The following is a 16,772-nucleotide window of genomic DNA, read 5'->3' as shown; positions in this document are numbered from 1 at the left end:
GATGACCCAGGGAGACCTTTGCCGTCTGCTGCAGTCTCACGTGAGCTGCCCTGACCTCCTTAACAGGTTTACCCACTCACGCAGAGTATGTGTGCCCCCCACAGAGAGGTTAGTATCCCCATAAATGTGATAGCAGTACATGTGACCTGTCACCTAATCCTATGGGCCACTTCATAACCCATCATAACCCCAGATGAAATGTGCTGAGTGATGGGAAGTCTCGAGTAAAGTGATTTAGGGGCACTTCCATTTAAATGTGAAAACTTATTATAAGCCAGAGCATTAGCACAAGCTCTAGGCTTATTATGTCATTTTAAAGCAGTGTATTTGATTGTATTGCAACATCAATTCATCAAGACATCAATTGTTAATGTTTTATCTTTTTGATCATACCACGTGCTGTCCCCCCCTGTCTGTAAATACCCCCCCCCCCCTTTTTATATATGTTCAGCGTCTTTGGGTCACTGAAAAGCGCTATATAAATAAAAGTTATTATTATTATTATTACCAAAAATGAAGTAGTCTAGTATTAGTTTATTTATTGCTGTCTATACACTGCCCTTTTTTGTCTGTTTACAGGTCCACAATATTTATTCATTTCAGAGGATTTTCTGTTTAATGGTGAGCAGGAGGAAAGGTTTTTGCATTTGTTGTGACTCTACAAACTTGCATCTAATACAATTTAATTATTTAGACCAACCAGAATTGTGCACAGCTCAAGAATTGTTACATATAATGCATATGGCAGGTTTTTTCTAATTATGTCTTTGTTTGGTGGAATAGTTCCTGAGGTAAATATTTATCTTAGTTTTACATCAATCAAGCTTTAGAAAGAAAACTTAATATAAGATTAAAACTATAGGAAGTAGAGCTGAGTTCTAAATCCCTCTGTCTCATCAATAAGCCACGTCAAAAATCCAGTGAAAATTGTCACAGAACTGACCATTCTTTCTGACAGTTTAAACAATCATTTAACACTAGTTTTGACAGACGTTTCTCCATGAGAGACAACTTATTTCTTTACTTAGTCCAGGTGGGGGCCGTTACAGTGTAGCCTACATATTAAGCACAGAAAACAGCACAGACAAGCTCTTTGTTTATCTAGTGGAGTGTCATCTGGACGTGCCTCACTGAAGTTTCCCTGCAGCTGGTGTGAATGAGCCACAAGACTGAGCGGGACAGCTGGATCCAAAACGCCCCTCTCCCCTGTGGTCCTGGATAGAAGCTCCAAGAGACTGTGTGAGACCCCTGAGCGGCCAGTAAGACAAAACTAGATCCCGTAGAGGTAAAAAACAATGTGGGATAACGCTGGGAAAATGAGCTGAAGGGTTACAATGTAATCTGCAGAAAGGGGGATGAGACAAGGAGAGACGTATATTACACAGAGGCCCACAGGGGGGTTACATAGGTCATAAACACCATCATGGGAAAGAGGAGCTTATTATGGCCGGCACGCAGTGGGTGTGACACCTTCTAAAGACGGGTTAGTCCGCTTTATGGCTCCAGGACGTAGAAAACTCGTCTGTCAACAGAGTGCTGAGAAAACACAGCAGAGCCCTCACATAATGTTGGCCGCCGCTCCATGGATCTGCTACGAAGAAAACGTATGTATTGTAAACTGTCACAACTTTTTGTTTAGTCTAAAATGGAAAAAAATATCCTGCCATTGATGATTCACTTTACTTAATAATGTCTGAATAGTTATCCAAGTTTACTTTAGTGGACTTTGAACAGACATATTTAAAAATGGAAGGAAATAAGCAGGATCAAATAAGAAGGATCGTACATTGTCAGAGAAAATCATGGAATTGTCATGGAGTTAATTTCTAAAACTTCCTGTTCTGGTTTCAGTTTATACTTTTAATAATTACCCTGATACCTTAGTATAAATACATTGTGTCAGGCACTGCAATATTTCTTATGTTATTATGAGACATCAACATCAAACCAGATTTTGCCAGTCAAACAAAAATACTTAAATTGATACAAACTTTTTGTTTTTTTAATCCGAACAAATTCCATTATACAAATTACTAAGAACCAGCTTAACAACAATGTTGTTATATATTACATGCTTTTCCGGGACATAAAAAACGCTCTTGAAAATGACAAAAATGTATTCACAACATCAACATTTACAAACAACCTCTTTTTCTTAAGAGCCAGTGGTATTAGCACCAGTCCATGATTTCCAGCACTGATGAAGGAGCCATTCAAACACACTGGGCCCGTCGTCATGGAGCGACAGTTGTGGCAGTGACTGTGACAAATCTCTGTAATACTCAGATGGTGAGAGAATTTGGCTCAAATCAAAGTACTGACAGTAACAAACACAATACTTTTCCAGTCCCTGTGAATGTGTTATCAACGGGGGTTCAGCCAGTTACGAATAAACCTGCAGGTAGCCATATTAGGAAAACATTTTACAGAGCTCATTCCTTCATTTCTTTGACAAGGCTTTTTTTACCCTTGTCTAATCCTTCATTTTCCATTGTTCATACACAGTATAGAAGCAGGTGGATCGTTTGTTCTTTTTGGCTCGATATCCATGTGTAAAAGTGGCCCTGGTTCATGTTTTGTAAAAAAATAAAAACTCAGTCAACTTTTCCTTTGGCTTATAGCGCACCAAAACCGGATGCAACCTTGGAACACTGCAGTTTCTTTTCAGCTTAATGACAACATAAAGATAAAAACAAGACTTCATTTATGCATGAGTGAAATTCCACAGAAAAGTAAATTCCTTCAAAGGCCTGTCCTTAGCCAGAAAAACAGGTAAGTGCAGTCTAAGGCACGTGAGTGTCAGCAGAGGAATGTACACAGGGCTAGACTATAGTTCCAGGTTTGGACTCTTCGTGCCAGTAAATCTGTTCAGCTGGATCCATGCTGGGATGCATTTGGTGGCTCGTCGTGGTGTGTGTCTCCAAATGCCTGACGTCCATGTAGGACCTGGAGCAAACAGGATTAAAACACATTAGGCACATGAAGGAGTCAAGAGGTGGCAGTGGAGACTGCATTAACCCTGGGCCCTCCTGTCATAATCCACACTTGTGCAGGAGTCACCTCGCACAAACATGGCAGGGACTGTTTACACACATTTGTGATTGTCAAGTCAGTTTTTGGTCAACCATTTGCTTAAACGTGTCCTTTTATTACGTTAAACCTGAAGACTTGCTTTAGACTAGGAAGATCTGAATGGTTATGTTCTAATTGTTCTAATAGGATGTATGCCCCCCTGCTGCCCTCTTTCTTTCAGAAAGAGGGCAGCAGGGGGGTTTGTAGGGTGTAAACTACCGCACTACTAAAACCTGTACATTGCAGTGAATGGAGTTGTCACCAAATCACATCACAGATAATTTAGGGATTGGGATCATGTGTTTTTGTGTGTGCAGACAGTCCTGGTCCGACGCAGGGTTACTCATTCTACCGCAGATTTCAGGGTCACACTGTCCCTCTGCCACACCAGTGCACTCCACCACCACAAAACACCCAGAAAAACACAATCAGCAGAAAGAGGAGAAATTAATCTGTGTTGGTCTTGTCACCATCACCATAAAAATCCTGTGCTTTTGTACTTCCTGGTCTCACCCTTTGGATTGTCTATTGGGGGAATGTGTAATTTTCCTGGTCAGTGGCACAGGGCCCAGCACTGCTCGGCCACTCAAACTCTGTGGGACATCTGTGATATAAGAGAAGGTCAACAAGGGATGAACAAGAGGCTTCAACACTGCAAACACCTCTGGTTCAAAATATGGCCCTGGGAGAGGGAATTTAGTATAAAGAAGAAAAGGAAAAATATTAAAACTGCGGCTGAATGAAATGCTTAGCTAATGTAGCTTTTTGAGACATTCAACAGATAGTAAATAGGAATGTCGTAATGCCAAATTGTTGTGTTACGATTATTGTGAAAAGAAAAAAAATCACAATTAAACAATTATTCATGATTATTGACACCAAGATCAAACACTAAAATATTTATTCTACCATTCAAAATGTTTAACAGATCAACACTCTTCTAGTCTCTGACCAGCTTAATGATATCAAACTTTCTGAATGATAAAGTCAAGTTTATAAGACAGCTAGATATAAAAGCTTTTTGATTCCGGTTTAATTTTTGTTTCTAAAATGGTCAAGATTTTTTTTTATATACCTTTGATTATCGATTGACCAAATACTCTTGACATGCCTACTGCTTTGCAATATAAAATCCAACTTTAAACCCTAAAAGCAAGGGCTTGACAACTTTAACACCAGTGAATACCCTAAATAACACAAGAAGCCACAAACAGCATTCCTTCTTTGGTGTTTGCTCTCTAGACTTTGTTTGATGGGTCTGATTGTCCAGGCAGTCACTTTTAGAAGCCATGCAGAGTCACTTCACCACACAAGTCAAGCAGCTTAAAAATGCACTTCACTCCAAAACACTGAACAAGCAAATGGAGGAGGAGGAGGAGGCCAACACAGCGGCTGCGACTGATGCCGTGTACTTACAAGAAGCTACCTTTAGGAAAGAGCCCCTGACTGACCCCTTAGCCCTGCCTGTGAGGAGCAGGAGGAGGCCTGGTGGACAGGACAGTGAGACAGAGAGGGCAGAGGGGAAGAAGCAGCAGCAGAAGGAGGAGGACTAGCAGTGGAGTAGGTACAACGCCTCCGGCCATCAGGGCTGCACCAGGAGCCCTTTAACAGCTGAGAGGGGCCGTATCTAGAAGAGAAGCAAGGGCCAGGCTGGCATTAAGGTGCAGTGTGCAGATGCAGACTGACCCACTCAAGACAACTCATTTAAAAGTCACCAAAAGCTCATCAAATCGTCAACCGGTGCCTCCTTTATCACTATGAGCTGGTTGTCTTTCCCGACAAATTTAAATTGTCAATTTAGAAGCATACGTCACATAACTCACACTTTGCACCTTTAACTCTAACAGTGAATTGGTTAAGGATAACACCCAAACCTTCTCATAATTACCTTAACTCTCAATAATGTTGTAATTATGGACAAAACAGCGGCTTATTTTTTCAATAGCCACCCAGTGCAATTAATTAAAGCTTTAGCTCGAGGACTAAGGAGGATCAGGGAGTGGCTTATTGGATAAGGAGCAGCAGAGTTCTTTTCTCACCTGCTGTGGGCTGCATGGCTGTAGGGGACGGAATTGTATGAGAAGGACTGTGGTTCATGCACAGGCACGTCATACTCCAGCATACTCCCAGACATGTGGCCGTGCCAGTTCTCCGTAGAAGAGACTGGGGAACACAAGAAACGTCAAGGTTAGAGTGTAACAATACTTTGATTAAATGGTTCAAATACATTATTTTACAGTGTATCATAAGTGATTTCATCCATGGTTTGTGCATAGTCCAAATGTGAGAGACCAAAAGACCACATGAGATTTTCCACTAGACCCCTTAATGGAGACGGACTAACAGTGCAAGAAATAACACAATAAGATACTGTGAAGAGAACATGGTTTTTCTGCAGGTCTTAAAGTGCAGGACAAAGCTATCAAAAGCTGAAAGGGAAACCCCTGGTTGTGAAAATAGCTCATGTTTATGCCCAGACTGGGGCTCAGTACTGACCGGTGGAGTAGGCAACGTTGTGGTTGCTGTGGTGGCCATATTGTGCAGGCATGGTCTGGTAGCCCATGCTGTGGTGCGGGCCTCTGTCGTAGTCGTAGCTGTACGTGGGCTGTTTCTGTGCCGTGTTGCGCTGGTACCAGTCCCTCAAATGTCCCGCCACAACGGCCTTCTTCATGTTCTTCATATGATCCTCGTTGGGTCGAGGTGCTGGGCGATTTCTGGGCGGCCGCAGCGTGGCATAGAGGTTTTGCATACCGTCCACCTCATCGTTGCCGTAGTAACCGTGCATGTCACTGTTGTGATAGACCGTTGTGTTCGGATGGTACGCATTAACACTGTAATGTCCCTCCATCTCATTGTCGTACATGTAGGTGCCGTTGCAGTAAGGCTCGGGGTCTGCGTAGGAGGGGCAACCTGTGACGTAGTAGGCGGTGGTGGACGGCCGCGCCCTGGGCTGGTAGGCGTAGCAACGCATGTCCGGCTGAGCCAGATTGGGCATGCTCCCGCTGTTTGCGTATAGATCCCTTTTGTGGCGCCCGCGAATCCTGCGGCATGGGTTGTGATGGTTGTGGTTGCCGGGGACGCTGTACTCCACACTGGATTGGCTGGTGTAGGAGGAGCCATCGTCGAGGACCTCAGTGCTGTTGCTGCGTCTGGGTGGATTGAAGACAAATGTGGGTATCGGAGGGTCAGGTTCTGGGAACTGCGACTGAGACTCCAGACTGCCGCTTCGCTGTCGAAAGTGCTGTGATGGTGCTTCTGATCTAAAATAAAAATGTTAAAACTTTACTTTAACATTATGGTTTGAAAGAAAAAACATGTGTTTTCTTATGTGCAACAGAAAACAATAATTATCATAACAATGATTTTAAGGAAAAAATAAATCTACAGAAATCTGAGTGGAAAAAGTATGGTAGTAGTTAAAAAATCAGAGAAACCTTTGTTTACAGAAGCAGCAGAGGAGGGCCGTACCTGAGCTGCGTGCTGCTGTAGGCGTTGCGGGTGAGGAGGGGGGTGGGGGGCATGCTACGAGCATCACGTGGCTGCCTGGAGGGCTGCTTGTATGGACTGGTGAGGCTTGACAAGGGGACATAGTTTGCGTCGTAGTACGGGTCCTGGCCAAAATTTAATCTGAAAAGAAGATAAGAGATGTATTCAGAGTCTAGCCATTATTTATCAAGGGTAACAATCTGCCCTCATTTTAACAAAAGGAGAAAACAGACACCTCTGTAGCAGCATTTGAGTCATGACTAACACCTGGCTGAGTGTCATTTCATAGCTCATTTAGCATTTACTTTACGGGCCAGCTCTCTTCGCCTTCAACCTCTTGACTACGGTATATCACTTCTACAGCCGTTATATTTTCAAACAATTTCCAGAGCCACTTCCCTGTTTTCCTATTTTCCTTACAGCTAGCAGCGACATGTTCTTTTCCATCTATTTTTAAAACCACTGTGTTTTGGCTGATAAGGGGGAGATTGTTGAGGGAGGGAAGGAGAGGGAGGCAACTGACAGGAATGTAGCTCTGGGTCTATTCTGCAGGTCTGTGCTGGCTCCAAACTTAAGGCTTCCAGAAAAACAACCCACCAGGAGGCAGAGTCAACATATATGGCGTACCTGCTGTCGTCCTGCTGCTCGTTTGCTGAGCATCGCCGGCCTTTGCCGTAGTGGATGTCCAGCGTCTCGACGTGATGTGGCCGGGGCGAGTACTGCACAGATCTCGACCGCTGTCTCTGGGAACCGAGCTCCTCTTCTGCGGCAAAATAACATGTTAGAAGTGCAAGCAAAATATGAGAGCAAACACAAATGAATGCTACACACCATCATCCAGAGTGAGGCTGTCTGATAAAGAGCTGAGTTCTGAAATGTTCACATCATCTGCAAAATCGTCAAAGGAAAATGAGATGATCTTTTTTCACATTGAATAAATGAAAACGTGAATTGCTTTTGCAGTACCTGCTAAAATAAGAGATGCTCGTTGCTTGGGCATCTGGCCCTTCTTAACCCTGTAAGCATTAATCTCCTTCTCAATCTCTTCCAGCTTCCTCATGGAATCTAAAAAGTTGCCCTTTCTTTTCTTCTTTACAGTTTTACCCAGATCGGCCTCGCTGGCTAATTTCATCGCGGCTTCTACGATCTTGTGTTGCAGGGCAAATCTGCTCTCTAGATTTCTGAGGTGTGGGTCCTGGAGCAAAACAATAAATTAATATTAAGTCTTCAAAAGAAATTGTATAAACAGGAAAAGACAACAATATATCAAAATTCTGTTTAACAATTAATAACAAACTAATAACAAGCAACTTATGGTTATGCCACTTTAGTTTTGATTCTTAATTCAAAATCATGTGATAAAACATTAAACCTCATCTTGCATCCTGAATCCGATAAGCCCCTTACACAATTGAGCTGATTTCACAACATAAAACCAAAGCTCACCTCATCATAGGGAAAGATGTCGTCCAACTTAAAAGCTGTCCCAACACGCCGGCGGACATGCGGAGCCTTTTCCCCGGCCGCTAAAGGATAATCTTTAGGCAATTTTCCTGTAAGCTCCTGCAAACAACAACAGGAGTGAGCATGTGGGCTAAAAATAACTCCAAAATGGTGTTGAAACAAGGACACTCACAGATTCTCGCAAACAGATCTTCTTCAGCTCTTCCAGCTTCAGCGCCAAAGACTCTTGAAGGTTCTTCTCTTTCTTTTTCAGTTCGGCCAGTTTCTCTTTCTTCTGCTCCTCGTTCACTTCCGACTCGGCTGAACCTATATGACATGCACCTGTGATTAGCTTTAAATATTGCAATAAATCATCACCTGCCAATGTGTCATGGCCCAGAAGTCATTAAAAGCTGATTAAGTCGGCGTACCGGCTGAAATGAGGCTGCCGTTGCTGGCCATAATGAGCCGGTCTTTGCTTTCCATTTTGGAGAGCTTAGTGATGCGTGGAGCGTGGATTTCTGTGAGGTCCACAGCAATGTCCCCGGTGCTTCTGGCTGTAGTCATCATCGCCTGCAGATGAAGCACAAAGTGGTCAGGACTGAGGGAAAATAAGCTGCTTAATGAGAGAATATTTTATCTTTGAGGCTGCTCCATTTGCATTCCCTCCTCATTAATCACTGTGGACTCTATTCCTGGATGAAATGCGAAAAATCTTTTGAGCAAGTAATTAGCCAGGACAGTTTCCTCAGGATGTTATGCATAAGCATATCAAATAAACAAAATAAAACAACAGTGAAGCGGGGTTGATATATGGATAGTGATGAAATAATGTGAATGTAATTTACTAATAAATCATATAACTACAACCTAAACATTAAAACGGCCCATATTAAATGTGTAAAAACACATGTATACTGATTTCACACTTCCTAATTGCACAATATTGTGGGATGTGAACACTCACTTTGCTTTGCCTCCTGTCCAGGTAAAACTGGTGCTGACTGATGGCCATCGCCCAGATGGTCTTAATCAGAGAATGCCGGGCGTACCATGAGTGAATAACCAGGCCAGCTTGTCCAAATGTTCGTTTGGTTACTGTTCTTCTGCACATGTAAGAAAAGAGAGACATTATTATCACAGCTAAATATGATAAAACATATTTTCAAAGGATGCATCTGCTGGTTAATAATAAATCTATACTTAGCAACATCCAGTGCAAATTAAATTAGACTTAGTGGGACTTAAAAATAGTACACAGTGTCATCAGACACATTTGTAACAACCATACAACCTTTTATGTGGCTGCCAGAGCCACATAAAAGTAGATCTATGAGATGCTGGGGGTCTAAAATAACTTTGTTCTTTGTGGTGTGGCAGAATGATGCCTTTTACACACTTCTGCACAATAGGATTGTTTTAAAGAAATAACATTGACACAAGTGGGGCAGTGCATGCCCTTCACCCAGAACAAGGTGTAGGATAAAGTCGTCTGCCATTATCACAGCACTTGAACAAGCCTCCTGAAACACACTGTAATGTGCTGCACACACTGACCTGTGTGGGTCGTTCACCTCCACAGCAAACTTCTTCTCACGGAAATACAGGTTCTCCAGCTGTTTCCACTTGTACAACTGCAGAGGACAGGGACAGTTTGCGTTAAAGGGACTGAGCACACAAAGCCTAGAACGAGTCATTGTATGAAATGTGTGTACAGCGTCACTAGACAAACAGCGACACCAAAGACACACCAGATGACAAGATTCACGTGAGGGAATGGGAGGCTAGGCCAAAAATTCACAGACTCTTCCTGGATGTTTCTGAATGCAGTTTTCCGGTTGACTTGCTACATTATCTGCACAACCGCAAGATACAGTAAACAGGGCTTGGTCAGTCAAGTGTGAGTCGGGACAATTATTCTACTGCTGCTGAAAAGTGCATAGAGAGAAATAGATTAGCAGCCAGACACTGCACTAGCCTCTCTACCTGAGCAAGGGGCACAGACGCTGCTGCGCGCTGTCAAAATCAAACATCTGTTCAGCCAGCTCACATCTCGCCACCGCTTCCTCCATTCATTCCCAGCAAGGGTCACTCTCATTAACAAAAAAGTTAGTAACTCATCTATGCCATATTTCTGCCTAGTACCCGTCTGTTAGTTACAATAAACCTACATTATGTACATAGGTGCACCTTTTATTTATACAACGGTAGTGATTTGAAAAAAAAACTTAATTTGTATTTTAAAAGGATTCCTAAACTACAAGCCAAAGGTTACCTACCGTGTAAGCTCCTTTTTTCTGTCCCTTTCGTATCAAATCCCGGCTGAATTGTAGTGTTCCCTTTGACTCTGAGTTTCCCACAGGGCTAGAGCTTCCTTGAACAATACTCTCTCTTGTCTGTTCTCAGGAGCAGGATAGGTGTTGCAAGAGTTTCAGCTGAGCAGGCCACGCCCCCCCTCTCTGACATCACTGCTTCCTCACTCGCGCTCCCTCCAAGCCTTGGTATCTCTCTCTCTCTCCTTCACCCACACCTAGCACTTCCTTCTGAGACCTGACAAACTGGTTGGTAGTCGGTGCAAAATTAATGCGTTTAAAATACACAACGCAATGCCCATGAACAGTAGGTCACCGGCTGATGATGTGTGTCTTATACTGTAAACATGACACAAAGCAGCACTATGTCCTGTGATCTCAGGAATCTGTAACTACGGTCTAATCATTAATACAAGGTTCTATTTGCACCTCAAATACCTCTGAACCTCAGCCAAGGGGGAAACCTGTAAGAATGTATGTGTTATCACTACTACACTAAGTCTGCATAACACCATGAAATGTCTTGAGGTAGGTGGAGGATAAGGCTTCTATAAAATACAAATTTAACTATGTTAAACATAAGAGTATTACAGTTCAAATCATGGCACTTCATTTTGGACCTTGTTATGAAAAAATCATTGTCTAGGATTTCAAAACATATAGTTTCTGAAGAATGATTTTATGCCTTAAAATTATTGGTCAAGTGATGGTCAAATAATAATTCCATACCATATCTATTCTCAAATGAGCAGTGCATCACTCACTACAAATATATTCCAAAAATACAATTATAACAACAGTAGTGTTTCTGTAAAAAAAAGAAACCTAGATAGATCCTTGGCAATAGTAAGTGGTGAGGCCCACCTCAAAAGAGAGGAACTAATTCACACTCTTTAATAGTCATAGCTTAATTAGGGGCATTTACATATTTACAACCTGCTCCTCGTAATGTCCACTGACTTTCACTGGATTATTGAACATTCCACACCTCTGTGTCTGCCACACACAAATGAAACGAATGCAGTGAGCCAAAATATCAAGGATGTGACACTCCTTAGACTGCCATGACAAGACTCCAAGAAGTTTCTTTAGAAGGAGGTGATCCAAGGGATCCTCTCGAGACAAAATGGATTTATAGCTCTCCATTACAACAATGATTCTACTGAAGAACCCCTCATGTATTTCATTCACAGTGAACAAGCCTACAGTTTTATCTCATGTCCCATTATAGCCACGTGGAAGTGGGCCAGAAAGCTTGTAGTCTCTAACACCCACAGACCCCAGGCTCGCAGTCCAGACTCAACACATTCAAATGCACAGTGCCCCGATGAAAAGGTGTCAAAGATTTGACTCACACAAGTTTGAAAAAGACCCAGACTTCACCTAACGACATGCCAGACACTGACCTAAGCTGCTCTGAGACAGGATCCTTTAACATCGCCCTCGGAGGGGAGAAGGGGGTAGAGTTGTAAACAAAATAGTCTGTCTGACATTGCTTGAACATGCCAAAGCTGACATTTTGTCATCCATAATAAACACAAGATTTATTTTAAAATGGCAGGCTCATCATTTTTGAGGGTCTGCAAAAGTGTCCTGTTACCCGCAGGAGGAGCATGCTGGAGGGTATAATTCAAAAGGAATAACTGACCATCTGTTTGGACACGGTCACACAGTGAATCCTAGCGACTGTACATTCTACTTCTCAACTAGGATATTAGCCAACTACTGACAGATCCCATTCATTAGGTCAAAGCAAAAGCAGAAATTTAAAGTCACATTTTACTCTGGTTGTAAACCTATTTTTTATTGATTTATTGACAATGTCCCACAGACATGTAGCATCTCTTTTACAGGGACGTGTTGGCCCCAGAGGGGAGGAGCCTATAACATACATGTACATGTTTTTAGTGGTGGGGAAACAAGAGCACCCGGAGGAAACCTACGCAGGGGAAAAATGCAAAGTCAACACAGAAAGGCTCTTCCATGACTCTACTGACAAATAAAATATCATCCTGCACTGCTGTTCTTAGCGAAACGTTTCACACAGATCTTATGTACCGTATTTAAGAGCTTTGAAACTCCATAAATTAGTTAAATCAAATTTGAACTAATTGAATTTTTCAATTTACAGTACTATAATTTGTAAAGCTGACCTCACTGGGTCAAGTGTTTTGAGTCCTGCTTCTCCACATTCATTTAAAAGTGAATCAACCAAAACCACCAGGGCTTCCAGATTTTCAGACCGCGACAAGCAACCAAGCTTTTGGAAAAAGCCCAAAATAATGGACCTCGGCACTAAAAATATGTAATTTCTTTTTCTTTTTAAACAACTTTAAAAGTCGCAGCTGAATGAGTGCTAATGAGATGTGCATGTTTTTAATGATAACATAAGCTTTAATTAACCGTTAGCGGCCTGTATTCCAGTCATTACTGGGTGAATTTATTTACCTTTAAAAATGTAAGCTCAGGAGAACACCCATAATATTGCAACCCGCAAATTTGAAAGCGACTTTCGAAAAAAAAGAAGCCCAAAAGTTGCTATAAAGAAGCAGATTTTATAACTTTGAAAACTACAGGAGCAACACCACAACAGAGCACTAACTACAGTTAGCTATTGACCAGTTGTTTGATCCATTGTCTTCCCTGCAGAAACACAAAGGCTCACATTAGCATAATGAGTCCAGCCTTCTGAAAGGCAAAGAGAACACAGGATTCAATCCTTTAGAGTAAAAAGTATTCCTGACCTCAGCTAGCTTGTACTAAACCCCCTCACCAGTGTCTGTACCATGTGACTGTCTGACCTCTTTTAATGAAACATACTTTTCACTGATGAGCCCCATTTGCACCCCACCGCTCCTCTTGTCCCACACCACCCAGCTGGCCCCGTGCCAGGCCCGTCCCAGAGGCCACAGCTTCCCACAGAGCTCCATAATGACAGCTTCTACTTAGGAGCAGCACTCCCTGCTCTGTCAACAGGGTGCTGCCATAATGGAACAGTCTTGGTGTGGTCAGCAAAGGGTCAAACATGCACACGTCCAAAACCACCCTGGAGAGATGAATTTGAAATAAAAAGAATGGTGTTGTTTCATTTAGATATTATTAGAAAAAGGCTTAAAATAAATACATGTATAAATATGTACATTCAGCTTTTCAGGTTTCCTGCAACATAAACAATATAATTTCAAGAGAAATATAATTAATTTAGCAAAAATTCTAAAGACATATACTTTGATTTTGGAGGTATTTATATATAGTTTTTGCCACAAACCACGTCAAATAAATAATCTTTTTACATTTTCCCCAAACTAGCTCATTGACTTTAAATGCTCTTTGTTCAATGACTGTGTTGCGTGTTTCATGTTTATGTCGTGAGTCGTGACGTCTGTGAAAGCAAATTCCCCTCGAGGACAATATGTAACTTGAAGATGTACCTTTCTTGGTTTGAGCTTGTCCTGTAGGTCGTATTGGCCGATGCCTTTGTAGCTGACTCCGAGCCACCATGGGATCCCCTGCTTATCCTGTGGAGGCACACACATACCAGCATGGATCATTAGAAGGCACTTTACTGATGTGATTTTTTAAAGGGAGGTTTTTACCAACACAATTACCCCATTAGGCTCACAGCAACGGCAACACAAGAGGAGATCAAGAAGAACGAAGCTCTTAAAAAGTCTGCCAGCCCTTAACACAGCTGTTTGATCTTCACAGACGTCTTAATTTAATGTCTAAGTGGAAGTCCATTGACGTGCTAGCAGAATTAGCATGCTCAACCTCAAAGAGCCTTTATTTGATAAAGTCTTAGAGGTATGGTTCTTTAGTCTTCATTCAGACCTGACAACTCCATTTTGCTAATCGGTCTGTTAAACATCAGTAATTAGACCTGCTTCATTATATTGTACTGTGTGTTCACCATTAGCTTGTAGTATATAGTCTGTGATGATCAGATTTTGTATTAAAGTCAGTTTTGATCCAAGTTGTGTTATCCTTGAATTTAACTCAACCCAACTGTCAAAAATGTGTGTGGAATGTTAAATTAGCCCAAGTTATTCAATTTAGAATAAATGACTGCTTGACATAATGTCAGCCGTGGGTCTAATTGAGCACTACAAAGAATATATTCTGTATTCTCAGTAAGTGGAATGGGCTTAAGCAGAAAAATACAATACGTTTGAACTAAACCACATATTATTTAATGATTGACATTTATTTAACAAGGAAATTCTGACTGAAATGTAGCATCTCTTTTTCAGGGAAGTCCTGGCCTCAGAGGGGAGGAGCCTATTGTACATGTCTTTAGTGGTGGCTCACCACTGTGCCACCGTTTCACCCTTATCAAACAGATGCATTGTGTCTGTCTCGCTTTGGAATTTTTCTTGTATTAAGACATTAATGAAAAGATTGTAAAGTAGTAAATAAATGAAAGAGTAGTGCTGTTACCTTCACAGGATAGTAATGGACTCCATATGTGGGCAGTGACTCCACCAGGGCCAGATACCTGCAGAAAAAGCACAATTCGTTCATCCACACTTCATCTCTGTCAAACACTGGCTGTTGTACAAGAGACAGAGTGGGCTTTACGCTTTAACTACAGAGAAATACAGTCCCTCTCTCTGCCAGGCAATCGATCGGATTCTGGCCATGACAGAGTCCATTGATCAACTCAAGGGCACAAATCATGCGAGACTAAAGGAGCCAGGGTCACTCACAGTTAAAGCACAGAGAAGAGCATGTAAAAGCTCCAAACTCACTTGACAACCGCCTGTCCTCTGGTCTGCCCCTTCAGTTTCTTGTAGTGTTCAATGACCTGGTCCTCACTGCAAACACATAGATAAAACAATGAAGTAATCCCCAGTGTTACACACTGAAGCTGCTTTGTGAGTTCATGCAGAAAATGCAAGTTGTCCTATTGGTCTGTTCTGCAATGCTTTTATGCACCTCCCACAGTAATCATTAGTGCTAATGGTGGAGTGCACACTGGCTTATCAGAAACAACAGAGCAGCTCATGGCCTCTACTTTTCCAAGAATCACCATCAATTTCACTTGGATATTACATTGTATAGTTCAGTTGTATTCAAGTGAAATGTGTTAAAGTAGGAAGTGATGTGGGGCAAATGCTACCGACACAATCTACGAACTACCACCTCCACAAAACATAATAAAAAATAAAATAATACAATTTTGATAGTGTCAATGCACAAATGAATAATAAAACCATGTTTTCTCTCTCTCGTCTCAAAGAATTGATTTATTTATTTATTTAATAACATTTAGTTTTGCTGTTCTGGATAAATACAGGAATAGATCATGAAAAAGTAAACTTCAGTAAAAATGCAGCTGTAGAAGTGGATTGCTTTGACTCACACAATTGAGCCATTGTAGCTGGCCCTTCAGGACAGTGAATGACACATGACTAGAAACTTAAAAATACTTTAGTACTAATAGATGGTAATGGTTTGGGAAAAGAGCAAATAGTAGTAAAGAGTAACAACTTGCCAGTAAGTGAGAGACGGATGCTCCCTCAGGACTCGCGTGGGTAAGACTGGCAGCTGCTTTAAGTCAGACCTGGCAGTTTCACAGCTGAAATCAAAGACAAAAATAATCAACGTTTAATTATGCCACTATCCTATTTATGAAACTGTTTAAGGGAGAAGCGATCATATAATGTCACCATTGTTTGGACCTAAATGTAAATGTGAAAAGAAGCAAACTCTAAACACTGCCATATAATATCCCCACACCTGTATGTGCTACAACAATGTGTTTCAGATTGTATCTCAAAGCTGTGTGCAATAAATCTTTAGGAGAAGAAGAAAACCTCAGTGTCTGGATGTTGTTTTCATCTTTCTTATCTCCAAAAACCCAGGCTGCAGCCAACACCAACTCATTTATGTCATGCCAAACTTCATTTAGAAAACCCCATGCAGGGGCTTAAAGACTTGACATCAGAACAGCTCGTTTGGCACAGAAATAGCTCCAGAAATCCCCTTGACATAACTCTTGTCTTTGGATTAGAGCATCTTCATAGATCAGCCAATGAACGAAACAAGCCCTGATAGTATCAAACACAGTCAAAGATGCAGGTTTTACTTATGGCATATCATAAAAAAAGCTCTAAATCATTCTTCTTTGCCACAGCCAAGGACTTTGATAGTGGACTGTGGGCAAAACACATGGTCCAGCTGGATAAAAAGACCTCTGATGTGGATAGCCTGTCTACTGTGCTCAGAGAAAAAAGGACTTGGCAGCGTTTCTGTGCTGAAAGGTATTGTCCCGGTCACAGTGCTGTTACCAAACAGCCAGTGACCCTTCAGACAAGATGCTAATATTCAGTCCAGTGCCCCATTTGCACCAGGCACAGTGGCATATTCATTTGGGGATTTCAGTTCTGACAAGAGTTCAGCGGAATCATAAATAGAAACAACCCAAACCATGGTGTACTGCAAAAGTAGGGATGTCAT

At 41.8% G+C, this 16,772-nt stretch overlaps 1 protein-coding gene across 4 annotated transcripts in view; it reads right to left on the bottom strand.

Moving 5' to 3' along the window:
• Window positions 1–1,980: 1,980 nt before the first annotated feature.
• frmd4ba (FERM domain containing 4Ba) overlaps window positions 1,981–16,772 on the bottom strand; it is a 37,364-nt gene continuing 22,572 nt past the window's right edge. For 2 of the 4 annotated variants that reach the window (XM_072451917.1, XM_072451914.1), the window contains exons 8-24: window positions 15,804–15,891; window positions 15,062–15,123; window positions 14,751–14,808; window positions 13,745–13,831; window positions 9,559–9,635; window positions 8,969–9,107; window positions 8,433–8,574; window positions 8,195–8,328; window positions 8,005–8,121; window positions 7,525–7,753; window positions 7,390–7,446; window positions 7,186–7,321; window positions 6,541–6,699; window positions 5,569–6,332; window positions 5,112–5,235; window positions 4,489–4,699; window positions 2,761–2,946 (exon numbers count right to left, since the gene is read on the bottom strand). In XM_072451917.1, the coding sequence (XP_072308018.1) occupies window positions 4,501–4,699; window positions 5,112–5,235; window positions 5,569–6,332; window positions 6,541–6,699; window positions 7,186–7,321; window positions 7,390–7,446; window positions 7,525–7,753; window positions 8,005–8,121; window positions 8,195–8,328; window positions 8,433–8,574; window positions 8,969–9,107; window positions 9,559–9,635; window positions 13,745–13,831; window positions 14,751–14,808; window positions 15,062–15,123; window positions 15,804–15,891 (2,572 nt within the window). In that variant the 3' untranslated portion in view covers window positions 2,761–2,946; window positions 4,489–4,500. Of the gene's footprint in view, window positions 2,947–4,488; window positions 4,700–5,111; window positions 5,236–5,568; window positions 6,333–6,540; window positions 6,700–7,185; window positions 7,322–7,389; window positions 7,447–7,524; window positions 7,754–8,004; window positions 8,122–8,194; window positions 8,329–8,432; window positions 8,575–8,968; window positions 9,108–9,558; window positions 9,636–13,744; window positions 13,832–14,750; window positions 14,809–15,061; window positions 15,124–15,803; window positions 15,892–16,772 lie in introns of all 4 variants that reach the window. The other 2 variants (XM_072451915.1, XM_072451916.1) reach the window with 2 other exon arrangements.

This window comes from Eucyclogobius newberryi, unplaced genomic scaffold (genome assembly GCF_026437365.1).
Source record: "Eucyclogobius newberryi isolate DKJ021-1_F unplaced genomic scaffold, fEucNew1.0.hap1 SCAF_19, whole genome shotgun sequence".
In the NCBI taxonomy this organism is placed as follows: domain Eukaryota; kingdom Metazoa; phylum Chordata; class Actinopteri; order Gobiiformes; family Gobiidae; genus Eucyclogobius; species Eucyclogobius newberryi.
The sequence above is the reverse complement of the archived record's forward strand: the minus strand, read 5'-3'. Positions and strand labels throughout refer to the sequence as shown.